At 43.2% G+C, this 16,142-nt stretch overlaps 3 protein-coding genes across 3 annotated transcripts in view; 1 reads left to right on the top strand and 2 right to left on the bottom strand.

The window, feature by feature from the left end:
- Positions 1-3,075: 3,075 nt before the first annotated feature.
- Positions 3,076-16,142, top strand: part of SLCO2B1 (solute carrier organic anion transporter family member 2B1) — an 83,670-nt gene continuing 70,603 nt past the window's right edge. The window contains exon 1 of the mRNA XM_070749446.1: positions 3,076-3,151. The gene's annotated coding sequence lies outside the window, so the exon portion shown is untranslated. The remainder of the gene's footprint in view (positions 3,152-16,142) is intronic.
- Positions 6,748-7,623, bottom strand: LOC139166201 (olfactory receptor 2AT4-like). The gene has a single exon (XM_070749449.1). The coding sequence runs from the start codon at positions 7,621-7,623 to the stop codon at positions 6,748-6,750; it is 876 nt and encodes a 291-aa protein (XP_070605550.1).
- LOC139167080 (olfactory receptor 2AT4-like) lies at positions 13,483-14,469 on the bottom strand. Its single transcript, XM_070751509.1, has one exon. It carries the CDS (start codon positions 14,467-14,469, stop codon positions 13,483-13,485), a length of 987 nt encoding a protein of 328 aa, XP_070607610.1.

The following is a 16,142-nucleotide window of genomic DNA, read 5'->3' as shown; positions in this document are numbered from 1 at the left end:
TGACTGGACATGGGGTGGAGATGTAAAGCTGGGTATCATCTGCATATTGATGATACCTCACCCCATGCCCTTGGATGATCTCACCCAGCGGTTTCATGTAGATATTGAATAGCAGGGGGGAGAGGACCGACCCCTGAGGCACCCCATAAGGGAGAGACCTCGGAGTCGACCTCTGACCCCCCACTAACACCGACTGCGACTGACCGGAGAGGTAGGAGGAGAACCACTGGAGAACAGTGCCTCCCACTCCCAACCCCTCCAGTCGGTGCAGAATGATACCATGGTCGATGGTATCAAAAGCCGCTGAGAGGTCAAGGAGCACCAGGACAGAGGATAAACCCCTGTCCCGGGCCCACCAGAGATCATCCATCAGAGCGACCAAAGCAGTTTCCGTGCTGTAACCGGGCCTGAAACCCGACTGCTGAGGACCTAAACACAAGCTGTGTGGAGAATTCTGGAGTTGACTAGGGACTTCTGGGCGTCCAAGTGCTTCTATCTTCAAGCATCCCGGCTGGGGAATTCTGGGAGTTGAAGTCCGCTGGGCCAAGGACTAAGAGCCTCCACCTGCCCCAGGTGGAGGCTCCACCCACTCTGCCATAGCCCCGCCCAGAATGGGCCTTCCTTTGCCTGGCCTTCCTCTGGCTGTGGGCCGTTGCCCAGGGCAACCGAGTAGCAACCACAGGGTTTGAGGCAACTACCAGGCCGCTGGTAGGACCATCAGGGCCTCTCTGACCCCTCAATTAAGTGGATTCAGAGCCCCCGCCCCACTCTCTAGCGGTGGGGTCTCTGGAGCTGTGTCCTCCCCCTCCAGGTGACACCCCCCACCCCAAAAAGGACCTGCTGGGCCATTTCCTAAAGGCATGTGCAGAGTTCTAAGCCCTTCTGAAGAGAAAAGCAAGGGCTGGCTTTTCTCACAAGAGGAAAGAGCAAAGCTGGCTGGAGGAAGGAGGTCAAAAAAGTCAAGATGGCGGCCGGGACAGCCCCACCAAGGCCCTACCTGGAGAGCTTTGTCAATTTAAGCAAACAAATATATATGTATATTTCTTTAGGACCTGCACAGCGCGGGGAACAAATGTCCTTTTCAAGGGCAGTCTTTTTTATGTTATCTTTATTTTAGTTCAGCTGACTTTTTTTTTTGGACAGCCGCCCGTTAGATTTATTTCATTTCATGATTGATTTCCTCCGTTGGGCTCTTGAATTGTCCTCTTTGTAAAAGCAGAGTTATAAACCTAAAGAATGACAGCTTTATGATTCCTTTCTTTCGGATTGGTCTAAACCTTTCGAGGGACAGAGCCTTTCTTTCCTGGCACACTGTTGTTGTAATGATGTAAAAAGCTGGGCCTGCCTGGACTCTTCTTTTTTTCCCTTTTTTTTTGGACATCCCTATAAAACAATCCGCTGAGAGAGTCTCTCTGACCATGCGCAGAGGGCCTTCCCTGGTGGAAAAAGTGGCTCCACACAAAATGTCTTTTAGCATCCCCCACTTCATGAGGTCTGCAGAGATGGTGTGCCCTTTGTCCTTGCCTTTGCCTCAGGCTTCTTTCTTTCTTTCTTTCTTTCTTTCTTTCTTTCTCCCTCTCTCTTCCATCCTCCCTTCTCTTCCTTCCTTCCATCCATCCTTCATTCGTTCGTTCATTCATTCCTTCCTTCCTTCTTTCCTTTCTCTCTCTCTATCTCTCTCTCTTTCTTTTTTCCTTTTTTCCTTCCTTTCTTTTTCCCCACTCTCTCCCACCCTCCCCTCTCTTCCTTCCTTCCATCCTTCATTCGTTCGTTCGTTCATTCCTTCCTTCTTTCCTTTCTGTCTCTCTCTCTCTCTTTCTTTTTTCCTTTTTTCCTTCCTTTCTTTTTTCCCGCTCTCTCCCACCCTCCCCTCTCTTCCTTCCTTCCATCCTTCATTCGTTCGTTCGTTCATTCCTTCCTTCTTTCCTTTCTGTCTCTCTCTCTCTCTTTCTTTTTTCCTTTTTTCCTTCCTTTCTTTTTCCCCACTCTCTCCCACCCTCCCCTCTCTTCCTTCCTTCCATCCTTCATTCGTTCGTTCGTTCATTCCTTCCTTCTTTCCTTTCTGTCTCTCTCTCTCTCTTTCTTTTTTCCTTTTTTCCTTCCTTTCTTTTTCCCTCTCTCTTCCATCCTCCCTTCTCTTCCTTCCTTCCATCCTTCATTCGTTCATTCCTTCCTTCCTTCCTTCTTTCCTTTCTCTCTCTCTCTCTCTCTTTCTTTTTTCCTTTTTTCCTTCCTTTCTTTTTCCCCGCTCTCTCCCACCCTCCCTTCTCTTCCTTCCTTCCATCCATCTTTCATTCGTTCATTTGTTCATTCCTTCCTTCCTTCTTTCCTTTCTCTCTCTCTATCTCTCTCTCTTTCTTTTTTCCTTCCTTTCTTTTTTCCCGCTCTCTCCCACCCTCCCTTCTCTTCCTTCCTTCCATCCTTCATTCGTTCGTTCGTTCGTTCATTCCTTCCTTCTTTCCTTTCTCTCTCTCCATACATATACATGTATATATGTCACATGGTGTTTTTTTTGCTGAATTTGAAAATTAAGGGAGACTAGGATAGATCTATATTTCGGTCTTATTTTGGCCTCATCAGCTAGCCATACCCACTGGGATTTGAACCTGCAACCTTTGCCTTATAAGGCAGAGAATTATCCTCTAGGCTACGGTATCCAATCCCTTCAGCTCTGCACCAGGGAAGGGTTACATATTTTTGTGTCGAATCACCCTGGTGTATTGAAGGAACATCACAGCTCCTTTTTTGCCTCTCGGCCCAACCCAGGGCCATTTCCAAGGCAGTTGATTTTATTGATAGCCAACAATTCTATCTGTATGTGTCACAAGTTTTTTTGCTGTATATATATATGTGTGTATATATACATATTTCTCAGTATTAATATGCATTTTCTTTTTCAAGGTCTTTCAAAACGCCAAAACTCTTCTGAGCTTCCATGGTTAGTAAGATTCACTCTGCAAGGCAAGAAAAGAAGCAATTTCCTCAAATCTCTTGAATGGGGCCCTTCAGTTCATGGATGGTCTGGAGAAGTTGAAAATTATAAGGACTGAGATGAGAGTAATGCTTGAAGTCTGGGGAAAAAACACCAGATGTTTCCTTCACCAGATGTGAGTAGGAACAAAGTTAAGAAGTTACACAGAGTTCCTGATAGGTGAGTGATCTTCATTTTTTCTGCCCCCGTCATTAGGAATAGTGAATAGCGACAAAAGGGGAATATTTCATCGCTCAGGATTGAAATGAGGTTTTATTGATGCTCTTGGAGCTTGGAGGTTTTCTCGCAGACCTTTCAGGACCCAGCTAGCAAACGTCATCAGTGCTAGAGGAGGAGAAGGAGAAAGGAAAAAGGAGGAAGGAGAAAGAGAAAGAATATGAGGAGGAGGACTGTGGGGTCCTTGTTTTCTTGCAGACTTTTCAGGACCCAACTAGTGAATGTCATCAGTGCTAGAGGAGGAGAGGAGGAAAGAAAAAATGAAGGAAAAAGGAGGAGGAGGAAGAAGAAGGAGAAGGACAGAGCAAAAGAAAAGAATAATACTGTGGTACCTCTACTTAAGAACTTTTCTAGATAAGAACTGAGTGTTCAAGATTTTTTTTGCCTCTCCTTAAGAATCATTTTCTACTTAAAAACTGGAGCCCAGAAAAATCTCCCAGGAAATTTGAGAGCGGCACGAAGGCCCGGCCAGTTTCCTGCCATTCCTCCTGGGTTTCTCTCTCTGGCGCAGTGTATGGGAGGCAGCCTCGTGTCGGGTGTACTGGAGGGTGCATGCTCCTCCTCGCCACCTCAGAGTCCCTCTTTTTTTTTCAAGCCTTAAAGTTTTGGATTTTTAAAATTCCCCTCCCCTCATCTTCTTCCTTCGGCAGCAACTGTCCTCCTCTTCTTCTTCCTCCTCCTCCTCCCACCCAAATTCCAAGCTTTTATTTCTTTCCTAGTGGGTTTGCACGCAGAAAAGGTAGGGAAAAGCCTCCGTGGAGCCTCTCTAGGAATGTCCTGGGAGGAAACAGGGCCAGAAAAGGCAGGGAGAAGCCTCTGTGGGACCTCTCCAGGAATCTCCTGGGAGGAAACAGGGCCAGAAAAGGCGGGGAGAAGCCTCTGTGGGGCCTCTCTAGGAATCTCCTGGGAGGAAACAGGGCCAGAAAAGGCAGGGAGAAGCCTCTGTGGAGCCTCTCTAGGAATCTCCTGGGAGGAAACAGGGCCGGAAAAGGCAGGGAGAAGCCTCTGTGGGGCCTCTCCAGGAATCTCCTGGGAGGAAACAGGGCCTCCACCCTCCCTGTGGTTTCCCCAATCACATCCATTATTTGCTTTTACGTTGATTCCTATGGGAAAAATTGCTTCTTCTTACAAACATTTCTACTTAAGAACCTGGTCACGGAACGAATTAAGTTCGTAAGTAGAGGGACCACTGTATTTTCTTGCTTCATAACTGAGCTGGGGAATATCATCAGTGCTAGAAGAGAAACCGTTTGCAGAGAGGAGGAAATGGAGAATGGGGGCAGCAGGAGTAGTAGGAGTAGGAGTAATACAGCAGCCGAGGGTGGAGATTCTTTCTCTGAGCTTGTGGGTTGCTCTCCGAACGTTTCTTTACCAGGCTAGGTAACCTCTTCAGCGGAGTTTAAGGAATGTCTGTATCTGTGTTTTTCTGCTTATGGTTTTGTGTGATCCAGAGATCTTGTGATGGGAAGGGGGGAGGGAGGAGGCTGGGGTGGTGGTGGCTTGAGGGCTTCATCCTGATGGCTCTGACTTATTTACTTACTTACTTACTTACTTACTTACTTACTTACTTACTTACTTACTTACTTACTCGATTTTTATGCCGCCCATTTCCTTAGACTCAGGGCGGCTTACAACATGCTAGCAATAGCACTTTTTTAAACAGAGCCAGCCTATTGCCCCCACAATCCGGGTTCTCATTTTACCCACCTCGGAAGGATGGAAGGCTGAGTCAACCTTGAGCCGGTGATGAGATTTGAACTGCTGACCTACAGATCTACAGTCAGCTTCAGTGGCCTGCAGTACAGCACTCTACCTGCTGTGCCACCCCTGTGCTACTTACTTACTTATTTACTTACTTAATAACTTATTTGTTTTGTTTTGTTTTATCAAGTACATATTGGTGGCACAGTATACAAAGATATAACAATGTTTATATACATGATCCTAGTAAGAGAGAAACACTAGGACAGGGGACGGAAGGCATGGTGGTGCATTTATGCAGGCCCCTTACTGACCTCTTAGGAATCGGAAGAGGTCAACAGTGGACAGTCTAAGGGCAAAGTTTTGGGGGTTAGGAGATGATACTACAGAGTCTGGTAGTGAGTTTCAAGCATCAACTACTGGGTTACTAAAGTCGTATTTCCTGCAGTCGAGTTTAGAGCAGTTTACTTTGAGTTTGTATCTGTTGTGTGCTCGTGCGTTGTTGTAGTTGAAGCTGAAGTAGTCGTTGAAAGGGAGGACGTTGTAGCAGATGATTTTATGGGCTATGCTTAGGTCGTATTTAAGGCAACGTGATTCTAAGCTTTCTAAACCTGGGATTGTAAATCTAGTTGCGTAGAGGATTCTGTTGCGAGTGGAGGAGTGGAGGTCTCTTCTGGTAAAGTATCTCTGGACGTTTTCTAGAGTGTTTATGTCTGAACTGCGGTGGGGGTTCCAGACAGATGAGCCGTATTCAAGGATTGGTCTGGCGAAAGTTTTGTATGCTCTGGTTAGTAGTGTGAGAATACCAGAGCAGAAGCTACATAGGAATTAGGTTAACAACTCTTGTCTCGACGCCTTTTTGGCAATGTTGTTGCAGGGGGCAACTTTGTCACTTAGGTCATTTGGTATGATACTTCAATGTAGGCTTATCAGTAAATGTAAAACAACTCTGTTTGATTCACCAATAACATACGGCTGAAATTATGATTTCTTATCAGGCAAATACAGTACAATAGACACAAAATAAAACATAACAAATGTTTTAATGCTGCTTTCAACAAACCACCTCTCCATAACATACAAGAGTTTACCGGCTCTCAGTCAGAGAAGACTAACAAGTCCTGGAGCGAATGTAATTGGGTACGCTGACCAGTCATGGGTTCCTACGGGTACGGTCAGGTACACAGAACCGGTAGAAAAATGTTGATTTTTCCCCCTTCTGGGCTCTGGATATGTTTTTCCTATAGCAGTAAATGAGGTTGAATGTGTATAATTTTAGAAGAGCTGTGCATGTACGTGTGTGTACATACACTTTCTCTAGTAGGTAATGTATATTTTTGTGTGCCTGTGTGTAATATGTATGTAGACATGTGGCATATATACATAGAATTAAAGAGTATATTTTGGATGTTCAGTCATAGTGAATAGAGAGGGAAATTGTCTCTCTTTGTGGCGAGGAGAGGCCAGGCACCCTAATCCAAACCCTTGATGTGAGTGACGTCAGGTTGGCCACCTTTAAGCCAGTCACATGACCTTTAAGTCACCCCCTGGTCACATGATCATCAAGCCACTCCCACCTGGTCACATGGCCGGCAAATCACATCCACAAAATAAGCCACGGCCACAATGTGGTAGTAAAAGGTTTTGTAGCCCTTCACTGCCAAAATAATCTAATTTAAAGGAAAGGCCTCCACTAATAGAAAACACACGTTAATTACAACACGGTTTTTAAATCTCCTTGGACCTCACTTGGTCTGAACAGAGTCTCTCTCTCGGCACTTTCGAGGACACCAACTGCCTCACGGCCCTCTTGATGTCCTTGTTTCTCAGCGTGTAAATCAGCGGGTTGACAAAGGGGTCAAAATGGCGAAGGTCATGTCGCTCAGAATGTGAATGTCGCTGGGCATCTGGACACGGTAGGAGAGGTAGGCCAGAGCAATGGAGGAGTAGTAGGTGATGACCACCACCAGGTGGGAGAAGCAAGTGGAGAAGGTCTTCTGGCGGCCTTCCCTGGACTTGATCCGCAAGACAGAGGCCATGATGCAGGCGTAGGAGATGACCACCAGCGCCAGTGGGCCGAAGGCCACAGTCATCGACATGGCGAAGCCCAGGAAAACCTGGAAGGTGGTGTAGGCATTTTGACAGGCAGCCTGGACCACTGCCAAGTGGTCGCAGAAGCAGTGCTTGACCCTGGGCCTCTCGTGGAAGGTCAGCTGAGACGACTGGACCACTGGTTGAATGATGACCAGCAGTGCGCAGAACCAAGCTCCGGCGGCCAGCTGTAGGTTTTTCTGCTTGGTCATCCGGACCGCGTAGTGCAAGGGGTGGCAGATGGCCTCGTAGCGGTCGTAGGACATCACCACCAAGAGAAACGTCTCCGTTACCGCCAGCCCGTGGAAGAGGTACATCTGCAAGAAGCATCCCTTGGAGGAGACCGACTTGGCGTTGGTCAAGAACATGGCCAGCATTCGAGGGATGGTGAGGGTGGTCAGCAGGATGTCCAAGATGGACAGGTTGGTCAGGAAGAAGTACATGGGCTTGTGGAGCTTGGCGTCGGTGGCCACGGCCACGATGATGGTGACGTTGCTAGAAAGGATGAGCAGGTACAAGACCAGGAAGACGAAGAAGAGGAGGAGCTGGTGGTCCTGGAGGCTGGGGAAGCCCACGAGCCAAAAGGACGGGACGGAGCCCCCCGTGAAGTTGCAAGCCTCCATTCTGTGAAAGGCTCCAGTGGTCTAGTAAACGAAAAAGCAGAAGAGAGGGGCCAGTTTAGTCCATAAGGACCTCTGCAAAGGCCTTCTAATCACTGGACGACTTGAGTTTAATAATAATATTAAAATACTTTCTTGTCATTGTATGTATGTACACAGTATACCCATGCAACGAGATCCGTATGACGCCAAAGACCAATCTCTGTTTATTTTAATTGATCGTCATCTTTTTTAATTGAATTTTTTTGTAACATAAAACATAAAAAAGACAAAAAATAAAGAATTAACAATGCAGTGTTCCCTCGATTTTCACGGGGGATGCGTTCCGAGACCGCCCGCAAAGGTCGAATTTCCGCGAAGTAGAGATGCGGAAGTAAATACACTATTTTTGGCTATGAACAGTATCCCAATCCTTCCCTTAACACTTTCAACCCCTAAACTGCGATTTCTCATTCCCTTAGCAACCATTTAGATTATTACTCACCATGTTTATTTATTAAAGTTTATTTAAAAAAATATTTATTAAAGGTGGACAAAAGTTTGGCGATGATGTATGACGTCATCGGGCGGGAAAAACCATGGTATAGGGAAAAAAACCTCAAAATATTTTTTAATTAATATTTTTGAAAAAACGTGGTATAGCTGTTTTGCGAAGTTCGAACCCGTGAAAATCGAGGGACCACTGTACACAAAAATTACAAAAACATTTACATATTTGAAATAAGGTTGTTTTTACATTGCCATTTCTACATTATCCCCTTTTGCTGCATGTAAATAAGTAAGTAAGTAAGTAAGTAAGTAAGTAAGTAAGTAAGTAAGTAAATAAATAAATAAATAAATAAATAAATAAAATCACTTTTTACTCCAGAATCAAGAGGTAGCTCACAATAATAGGACACATTTATAATAATAATAGTAATAATAATAACAGAGTTGTAAGGGAACTTGGCGTCTTCAGTCCAACCCTTTGCTTAGGCAGGAAATGCTACACTACTCCAACATCTGCTTAAAAACTTCCAGTGTTGGAGCTTTCACAACTTCTGGTGGCAAGTTGTTCCACTGATTAATTATTTTAACTGTCAGGAAATTTCTCCTTAGTTCCAAGTTGCTTCCACCCATTGCTTCTTGTTCTGCCCTCAGGTGCTTTAGAGAATAGTCTGACTCATTCTTCTTTGTGGCAACCTCTGAGATATTGGAAGACTGCTATCATGTCTCCCCTGGTCCTTCTTCTCATTAAAGTAGCTGTGCCCAGTTCCTGCAACCGTTCTTCATATGTTTTAGCCTCCAAGGCCCCTAATCCTCTTTGTTGCTCTTCTCCGCAAGCTTTCTAGAGCCTCAACCTCCTTTTTGTATTGTGGTGGCCAAAACTGAATGCAGAATTCCAAGTGTGGCCTTAATTTTTACTGACCCCTCGCATCCTGGATATAAACTGTTTCAACTCCTATCCTCAAAATCTCGCTACAGAGCACTACACACCAACAACTAGACACAAGAACAGTTTTTTCCCGAACGCCATCACTCTGCTAAACAAATAATTCCCTCAACTCTATCAAGCTATTTACTAAATCTGCCTACCATTACTACTAGTTTTTTTCTCATCCTTCCTATCACCCATCTCCTCCCCCTTATTACTGTATGACTGTAAATTGTTGCTTGTAACCTCAGGATTTATATTAATATGGATTGTTTCTCAATTCAAGTTCAAGTTTCCAGTTTTATTGGATTTATATGCCGCTCCTCTCCAAAAACTCGGGGCGGCTAACAACAATCATGAACAATATACAATAAAATCCAATACTAAAAGAAAATTAAATTGTTTATTTGACCCCTATGAGAATCATTTAGTGTTGTACCTCATGATTCTTGACAAATGTATATTTTCTTTTATGTATGCTGAGAGCATCTACACCAAAGACAAATTCCTTGTATGTCCAATCACACTTGGCCAATAAAGAATTCTATTCTGTTCTATTCTATTCTATTCTATTCTATTCTGTTCTGTTCTATTCTATTCTATTCTGTTCTGTTCTATTCGATTCTATTCTATCTTATCCTATTCTCCCCTCCCCTCCTCTTCTGCATTTATTTATATACAGTAGCTTTGTAGCTGAGTGCCCCTAATATGAATGCATGGCGAAAAGACCATCACAATTCCTGATCTCAAACTCTGCAGTGCTTCTTCCTGCAAGTAATTTTGTTCAGCTTTGCACAGGAGAAGAAGGATATATATAGAGAGAGGATGGGAATTGTTATGCAGGGACCATCCGCTGAAATGAAGACGGGCTAAAATATTATTTGTGCATTTTGGCTGCAACTGAGCAAAGTCCCACGAGACTTGAGCCTACATGTAGGGGGGGATATATTCGAAGACATGGATTGATTTTATTTTAACAAGGTTTTTGAGCAGGGGGAAAAAAAACCTTAACACCCCCCTGCTTCCTCTTATCTAGAGAACTAAGAAAAAATAATTTTCCCAGAGCCATGGGAAGGGAATAAATCAAACGTTATATTTCTACAAAGAGACAGAACTACAACTCCTTTGCAATACTTTAGTTGGTGCTTTATTCAGCCAAGCAGGAGGTTGACTATGAGACCTCTTTACAATCTCAACATCCGGTCACCAGGGGCTTTGTGAGTTTGTTGGGTTGTGTGGTGGAGTTTCAACATAGAAGACTGATGGCAGAAAAAGACCTCCTGGTCCATCTAGTCTGCCCTTATGCTATTTCCTGTATTTTATCTTAGGATGGATCTATGTTTATCCCAGGCATGTTTCAATTCAGTGACTGTGGATTGACCAACCACGTCTGCTGGAAGTTTGTTCCAAGCATCTACTACTCTTTCAGTCAAATAATATTTTCTCACTTTGCTTCTGAACTTTCCCCCAACTAACCTCAGATTGTGCCCCCTTGTTCTTGTGTTCAGTTTCCTATTAAAAACACTTCCCTCCCTTTAACCTATTTAAATGTTTCGATCATGTCCCCCCTTTCCCTTCTGTCCTCCAGACTCTACAGATTGAGTCCAGTAAGTCTTTCCTGATAAGTCCATCATGCCTCAAAAATTCTTTTACTTAACAGCACCTGTCAAATTGCCGCTGGGAATTTGGATTGGATTGTTCTGCTGGGTTTTTTTGGTCATTCCTAGGAGTTATTGCTTTTATCATTGTACAGCTAACTGAGAAGATATTTATTCATTTATTTGTTCCATTTATTTCCCTCTCACCTATCTCACTGTGAGGCTACTCAGGGCTACTCACAATAAAATGGAAAACAATGATAAAAATCGTAAATGCATCAAAGGAATAATATAATTAAAATGAACAATAAGTACAATCATACAAAATTAAAAAGACACCGAAAGACAGTCAGTCAATATAATATACTGTAAGTCAGGTAAAGATGGTTAGTTATTCTCTAAATTAGTCTCTAAATTAGGTTGTTTGCTTTTTTATATATATTATGGATCTGTATTAAAACCTGGTCAATGAAAAAAAAATACAATGTTGTCTTTCCAACCTGAGTTAGGAGACAGAATTTCAATTGCATATTTAGCATTTGGTGAAAACTGACAATTTATTCCTGTGGGTTTTTTCTTCTTATTCTATGAGTATGTACTTACTTGTGCAGGTCGAAGCGACAATATTTTTTCCCCTTTCTTCTTGAAACCAATGTCAGCAATGATTTCATTACCAAAAATTTAAAAAAATCCAAAAAAATCAATCGATGAAATACATTTGCAACCTTTTATAAGGGAAAAAACCTCTCTCGCTCACAGCCTCCCATCACAAATTCCCAATTGGTAATTGTAATTGTGAATTGGACAGCTTTTTTTTTTCTAAATTCAAAAACACAATGCGAAAATGTGTTTTTTTGCATTTTAGGTGGTAGGGGCAAGGTCACTTTATTTATTTTATTTTTTTAATAGTTAAAATACTTTTTATTGCCAATTTTACAAGTTAAAAACAAAACAGTGTACAGAACAAACACATATACATGAAATATAATTCCACTTGCGGGCAACAAAAAAGCAACACTTTTTTCCCAAATGCCATCACTCTGCTGAACAAATAATTCCCTCAAACTATTCACTAAGCCTGCACTACTATTACTACTATTTTTTCTCATCATTCCTATCACCCATCTTCTCCCATTTATGATTGTATGACAGTAAATTGAGGTTTGTATCCTTAAGATTTATATTAATATGGATTGTTTCCTGATGGTTTATTTGACCCCTAAGACAATCATTAATTAGGTTAACAACTCTTGAAGCCTTTTTGGCAATGTTGTTGCAGGGGGCAACTTTGGCACTTATGTCATATGGTATGATACTTCAACATAGGCTTATCAGTAAATGTAAAACAACTCTTTTTGATTCACCAATAACATACGGCTGAAGTTATTATTTCTTATCAGGCAAATACAGTACAATAGACACAAAATGAAACATAACAAATGTTTTAATGCTGCTTTCAACAAACCACCTCTCCATAACATACAAGAGTTTACCGGCTCTTAGTCAGAGAAGACTAACAAGTCCTGGAGCGAATGTAATTGGGTATGCTGACCAGTCATGGGTTCCTACGGGTACGGTCAGGTACACAGAACCAGTAGAAAAATGTTGATTTTTTTCCCCTTCTGGGCTCTGGATATGTTTTTCCTATAGCAGTAAATGAGGTTGAATGTGTATAATTTTAGAAGAGCTGTGCATGTACGTGTGTGTACATACACTTGCTATAGTAGGTAATGTATACTTTTGTGTGCCTGTGTGTAATATGTATGTAGACATGTGGCATATATACATAGAATTAAAGAGTATATTTTGGATGTTCAGTGTTCTGTTGGGCTCTCTGATAGAATCCTCCCAAAAATTCACAGGTACAAATTTCAGACACACACACGTTTGAAAATTCAAAACAATGTTCTTTATAATGAAAATTCACTGAAACCAAGCCCTCTTTTGGTATAGCAAAGAGCCCTCGTCTCCAAACAAACTGGTAATTGGTACAAGTCCCGTATCAGTTCTGAGATACTTAGGTTGCAGCTGTGAGGCAATTCACGGTCCTTCTTCTTTCACAAAGTGAAACACACTTTGCTCTGGTTTAGTTTCAAAGCGGGGAAAAATCAGCACACAAAAGGTCAAAGTCAGTAAAGAAGTCACGAAACACAACGATCAGATAATCCTCCACAATGGCCAAACCCACAGGCTGCACTTTATAGCAGCCTCACTAATGACCACAGCCCCACCCAACCACAGGTGGCCTCATTTTCTTTGATAATAATCTCTCAGTTGCTGCTGCCTATGCATCGCTCTCCGCATGCGTGGCTGTATCATTAACTCTTGTTCTGAATCCAAGGAGGAGCTAGAGAATTGATCTCCTTCTGAGCTGTCTGCCCCACTCTCCTCCTCCCTGTCACTCATGTCTTCTTGGTCAGAGGAGCCTTCATCATCAGATTCCACCGGGGGCAAAACAGACCTGCAGCATTTGGATGTCTCCCCCACATCCACAGTCCTTGGGGCAGGAGCTGGGCCAGAGCTAACTACAACATTCAGTAATAGTGAATAGAGAGGGAAATTGTCTCTCTTTGTGGCGAGGAGAGGCCAGGCACCCTAATCCAAACCCTTGATGTGAGTGACGTCAAGTTGGCCACCTTTAAGCCAGTCACATGACCTTTAAGCCACGCCCTGGCCACATGATCATCAAGCCACTCCCACCTGGTCACATGGCCGGCCAGTCACATCCACAAAATAAGCCACGGCCACTATGTGGTAGTAAAAAGTTTTGTAGCCCTTCACTGCCAAAATAATCTAATTTAAAGGAAAGGCCTCCACTAATAAAAACCCACATTAATTACAACACGGTTTTTAAATCTCCTTGGACCTCACTTGGTCTGAACAGAGTCTCTCTCTCGGCACTTTCGAGGACACCAACTGCCTCACTGCCCTCTTGATGTCCTTGTTTCTCAGCGTGTAAATCAGTGGGTTGACCAAAGGGGTCAAAATGGCGAAGGTCATGTCACTCAGAATGTGAATGTCGCTGGGCATCTGGACGCGGTAGGAGAGGAAGGCCAGAGCGATGGAGGAGTAGTAGGTGGTGACCACCACCAGGTGGGAGAAGCAAGTGGAGAAGGTCTTCTGGCGGCCTTCCCTGGACTTGATCCGCAAGACGGAGGCCATGATGCAGGCGTAGGAGATGACCACCAGCGCCAGGGGGCCGAAGGACACGATCATTGAGATGGTGAAGCCCAGGAAACCCTGGAAGTTTGTGTAGGCATTTTGACAGGCGGCCTGGACCACCGCCAAGTGGTCGCAGAAGCAGTGCTTGACCCTGGGCCTCTCGTGGAAGGTCAGCTGAGACGACTGGACCACTGGTTGAATGACGACCAGCAGTGCGCAGAACCAAGCTCCGGCGGCCAGCTGTAGGTTCTTCTGCTTGGTCATCCGGACCGCGTAGTGCAAGGGGTGGCAGATGGCTTCGTAGCGGTCATAGGACATCACCACCAAGAGAAACGTCTCCGTTACCGCCAGCCCGTGGAAGAGGTACATCTGCAAGAAGCATCCCTTGGAGGAGACCGACTTGGCGTTGGTCAAGAACATGGCCAGCATTCGAGGGATGGTGAGGGTGGTCAGCAGGATGTCCAAGATGGACAGGTTGGTCAGGAAGAAGTACATGGGCTTGTGGAGCTTGGCGTCGGTGGCCACGGCCACAATGATGGTGACGTTGCTAGAAAGGATGAGCAGGTAGAAGACCAGGAAGACGAAGAAGAGGAGGAGCTGGTGGTCCTGGAGGCTGGGGAAGCCCACGAGCCAAAAGGACGGGACGGAGCCCCCCGTGAAGTTGCAAGTCTCCATTCTGTGAAAGGCTCCAGTGGTCTAGTAAACGAAAAAGCAGAGGAGAGGGGTCAGTTTAGTCCATAAGGACCTCTGCAAAGGCCTTATAATCAATGGACGACTTGAGTTTAATAATAATATTTTATTTATTTATTTAATTTATTTATTTATTACTTAGATTTGTATGCCGCCCCTCTCAGAAGACTCGGGGCGGTTCACAACACGTGAAATTAAAATACTTTATTGTCATTGTATGTATGTACACAGTATACCCATGCAACGAAATCCATATAATGCCAAAGACCAATCTTTGTTTATTTTAATTGATCATCCTCTTTTTTTAATTGAACACTATCAAACTATTTACTAAGTCTGCACTACTGTTACTACTAGTTTTTTTCTCATCGTTCATATCACCCATCTCCTCCCACTTATTACTGTATGACTGTCATTTATTGCTTGTATTCTTAAGATTTATATTAATATGGATTGTTTCTCGATTGCTTATTTGACCCCTATGACCATCATTAAGTGTTGTACCACATGATTCTTGACAAATGTATATTTTCTTTTATGTACGCTGAGAGCATCTACATCAAAGACAAATTCCTTGTGTGTCCAATCACACTTGGCCAATAAAGAATTCTATTCTATTCTGTTCTGTTCTGTTCTGTTCTGTTCTATTCTATCTATCTATCTATCTATCTATCTATCTATCTATCTATCTATCTATCTATCTATCTATCTATCTATCTATCTATCTATCTATCTATCTATCTATCATCATCTATCTATGTATCTATCTATCTATCTATCTATCTATCTATCTATCTATCTATCTATCTATCTATCTATCTATCTATCTATCTATCTATCTATCTATCTAGTCCAATGCACAATGAGGGTTTTAGTGAGTATATATCTATATACACATAGTAAAATACATGATGAAGGTTATAGAGGAGATACTCATAGTAAAATATATCTAAGAAATAATAGAAAAGAAGGTATAGGAATAGAACATATCAATGAAAGAATAGAAGAAGAGATATAGGAATAGAAGAAAGGTATAGGAGATATAGGAGAGCAATAGGACAGGGGACGGAAGGCACTCTAGTGCACTTGTACTCGCCCCTTAAAAAACCACTACCAGAAGTGGGGCTTCTGGTAGTGGTTTTTTTCTGTTTTTCTGTTCTGTTTTTCTGTTCTGTTTTTCTGTTCTGTTTTTCTGTTCTGTTCTATCTTATCCTATTCTCCCCTCCCCTCCTCTTCTGCATTTATTTATATACAGTAGCTTTGTAGCTGAGTGACCCTAATATGAATGCATGGCAAAAACACAATCACAATTCCTGATCTCAAACTCTGCAGTGCTTCTTCCTGCAAGTAATTTTGTTCAGCTTTGCACAGGAGAAGAAGGATGTATATAGAGAGAGGATGGGAATTGTTATGCAGGGACCATGCGCTGAAATGAAGACGGGCTAAAATATTATTTGTGCATTTTGGCTGCAACTGAGCAAAGTCCCACGAGACTTGAGCCTACATGTAGGGGGGGGGGGATATATTCGAAGACATGGATTGATTTTATTTTAACAAGGTTTTTGAGCAGTGGGGAAAAAAACCTTAATACCCCCCTGCTTCCTCTTATCTAGAGAACTAAGAAAAAATAATTTTCCCAGAGCCATGGGCAGGGTATA

The sequence above is a fragment of the Erythrolamprus reginae genome, chromosome 4 (genome assembly GCF_031021105.1).
Source record: "Erythrolamprus reginae isolate rEryReg1 chromosome 4, rEryReg1.hap1, whole genome shotgun sequence".
Lineage (NCBI taxonomy): Eukaryota > Metazoa > Chordata > Lepidosauria > Squamata > Dipsadidae > Erythrolamprus > Erythrolamprus reginae.
Note: the sequence above shows the minus strand (reverse complement) of the source record. Positions and strands in the feature narration are given on the sequence as shown.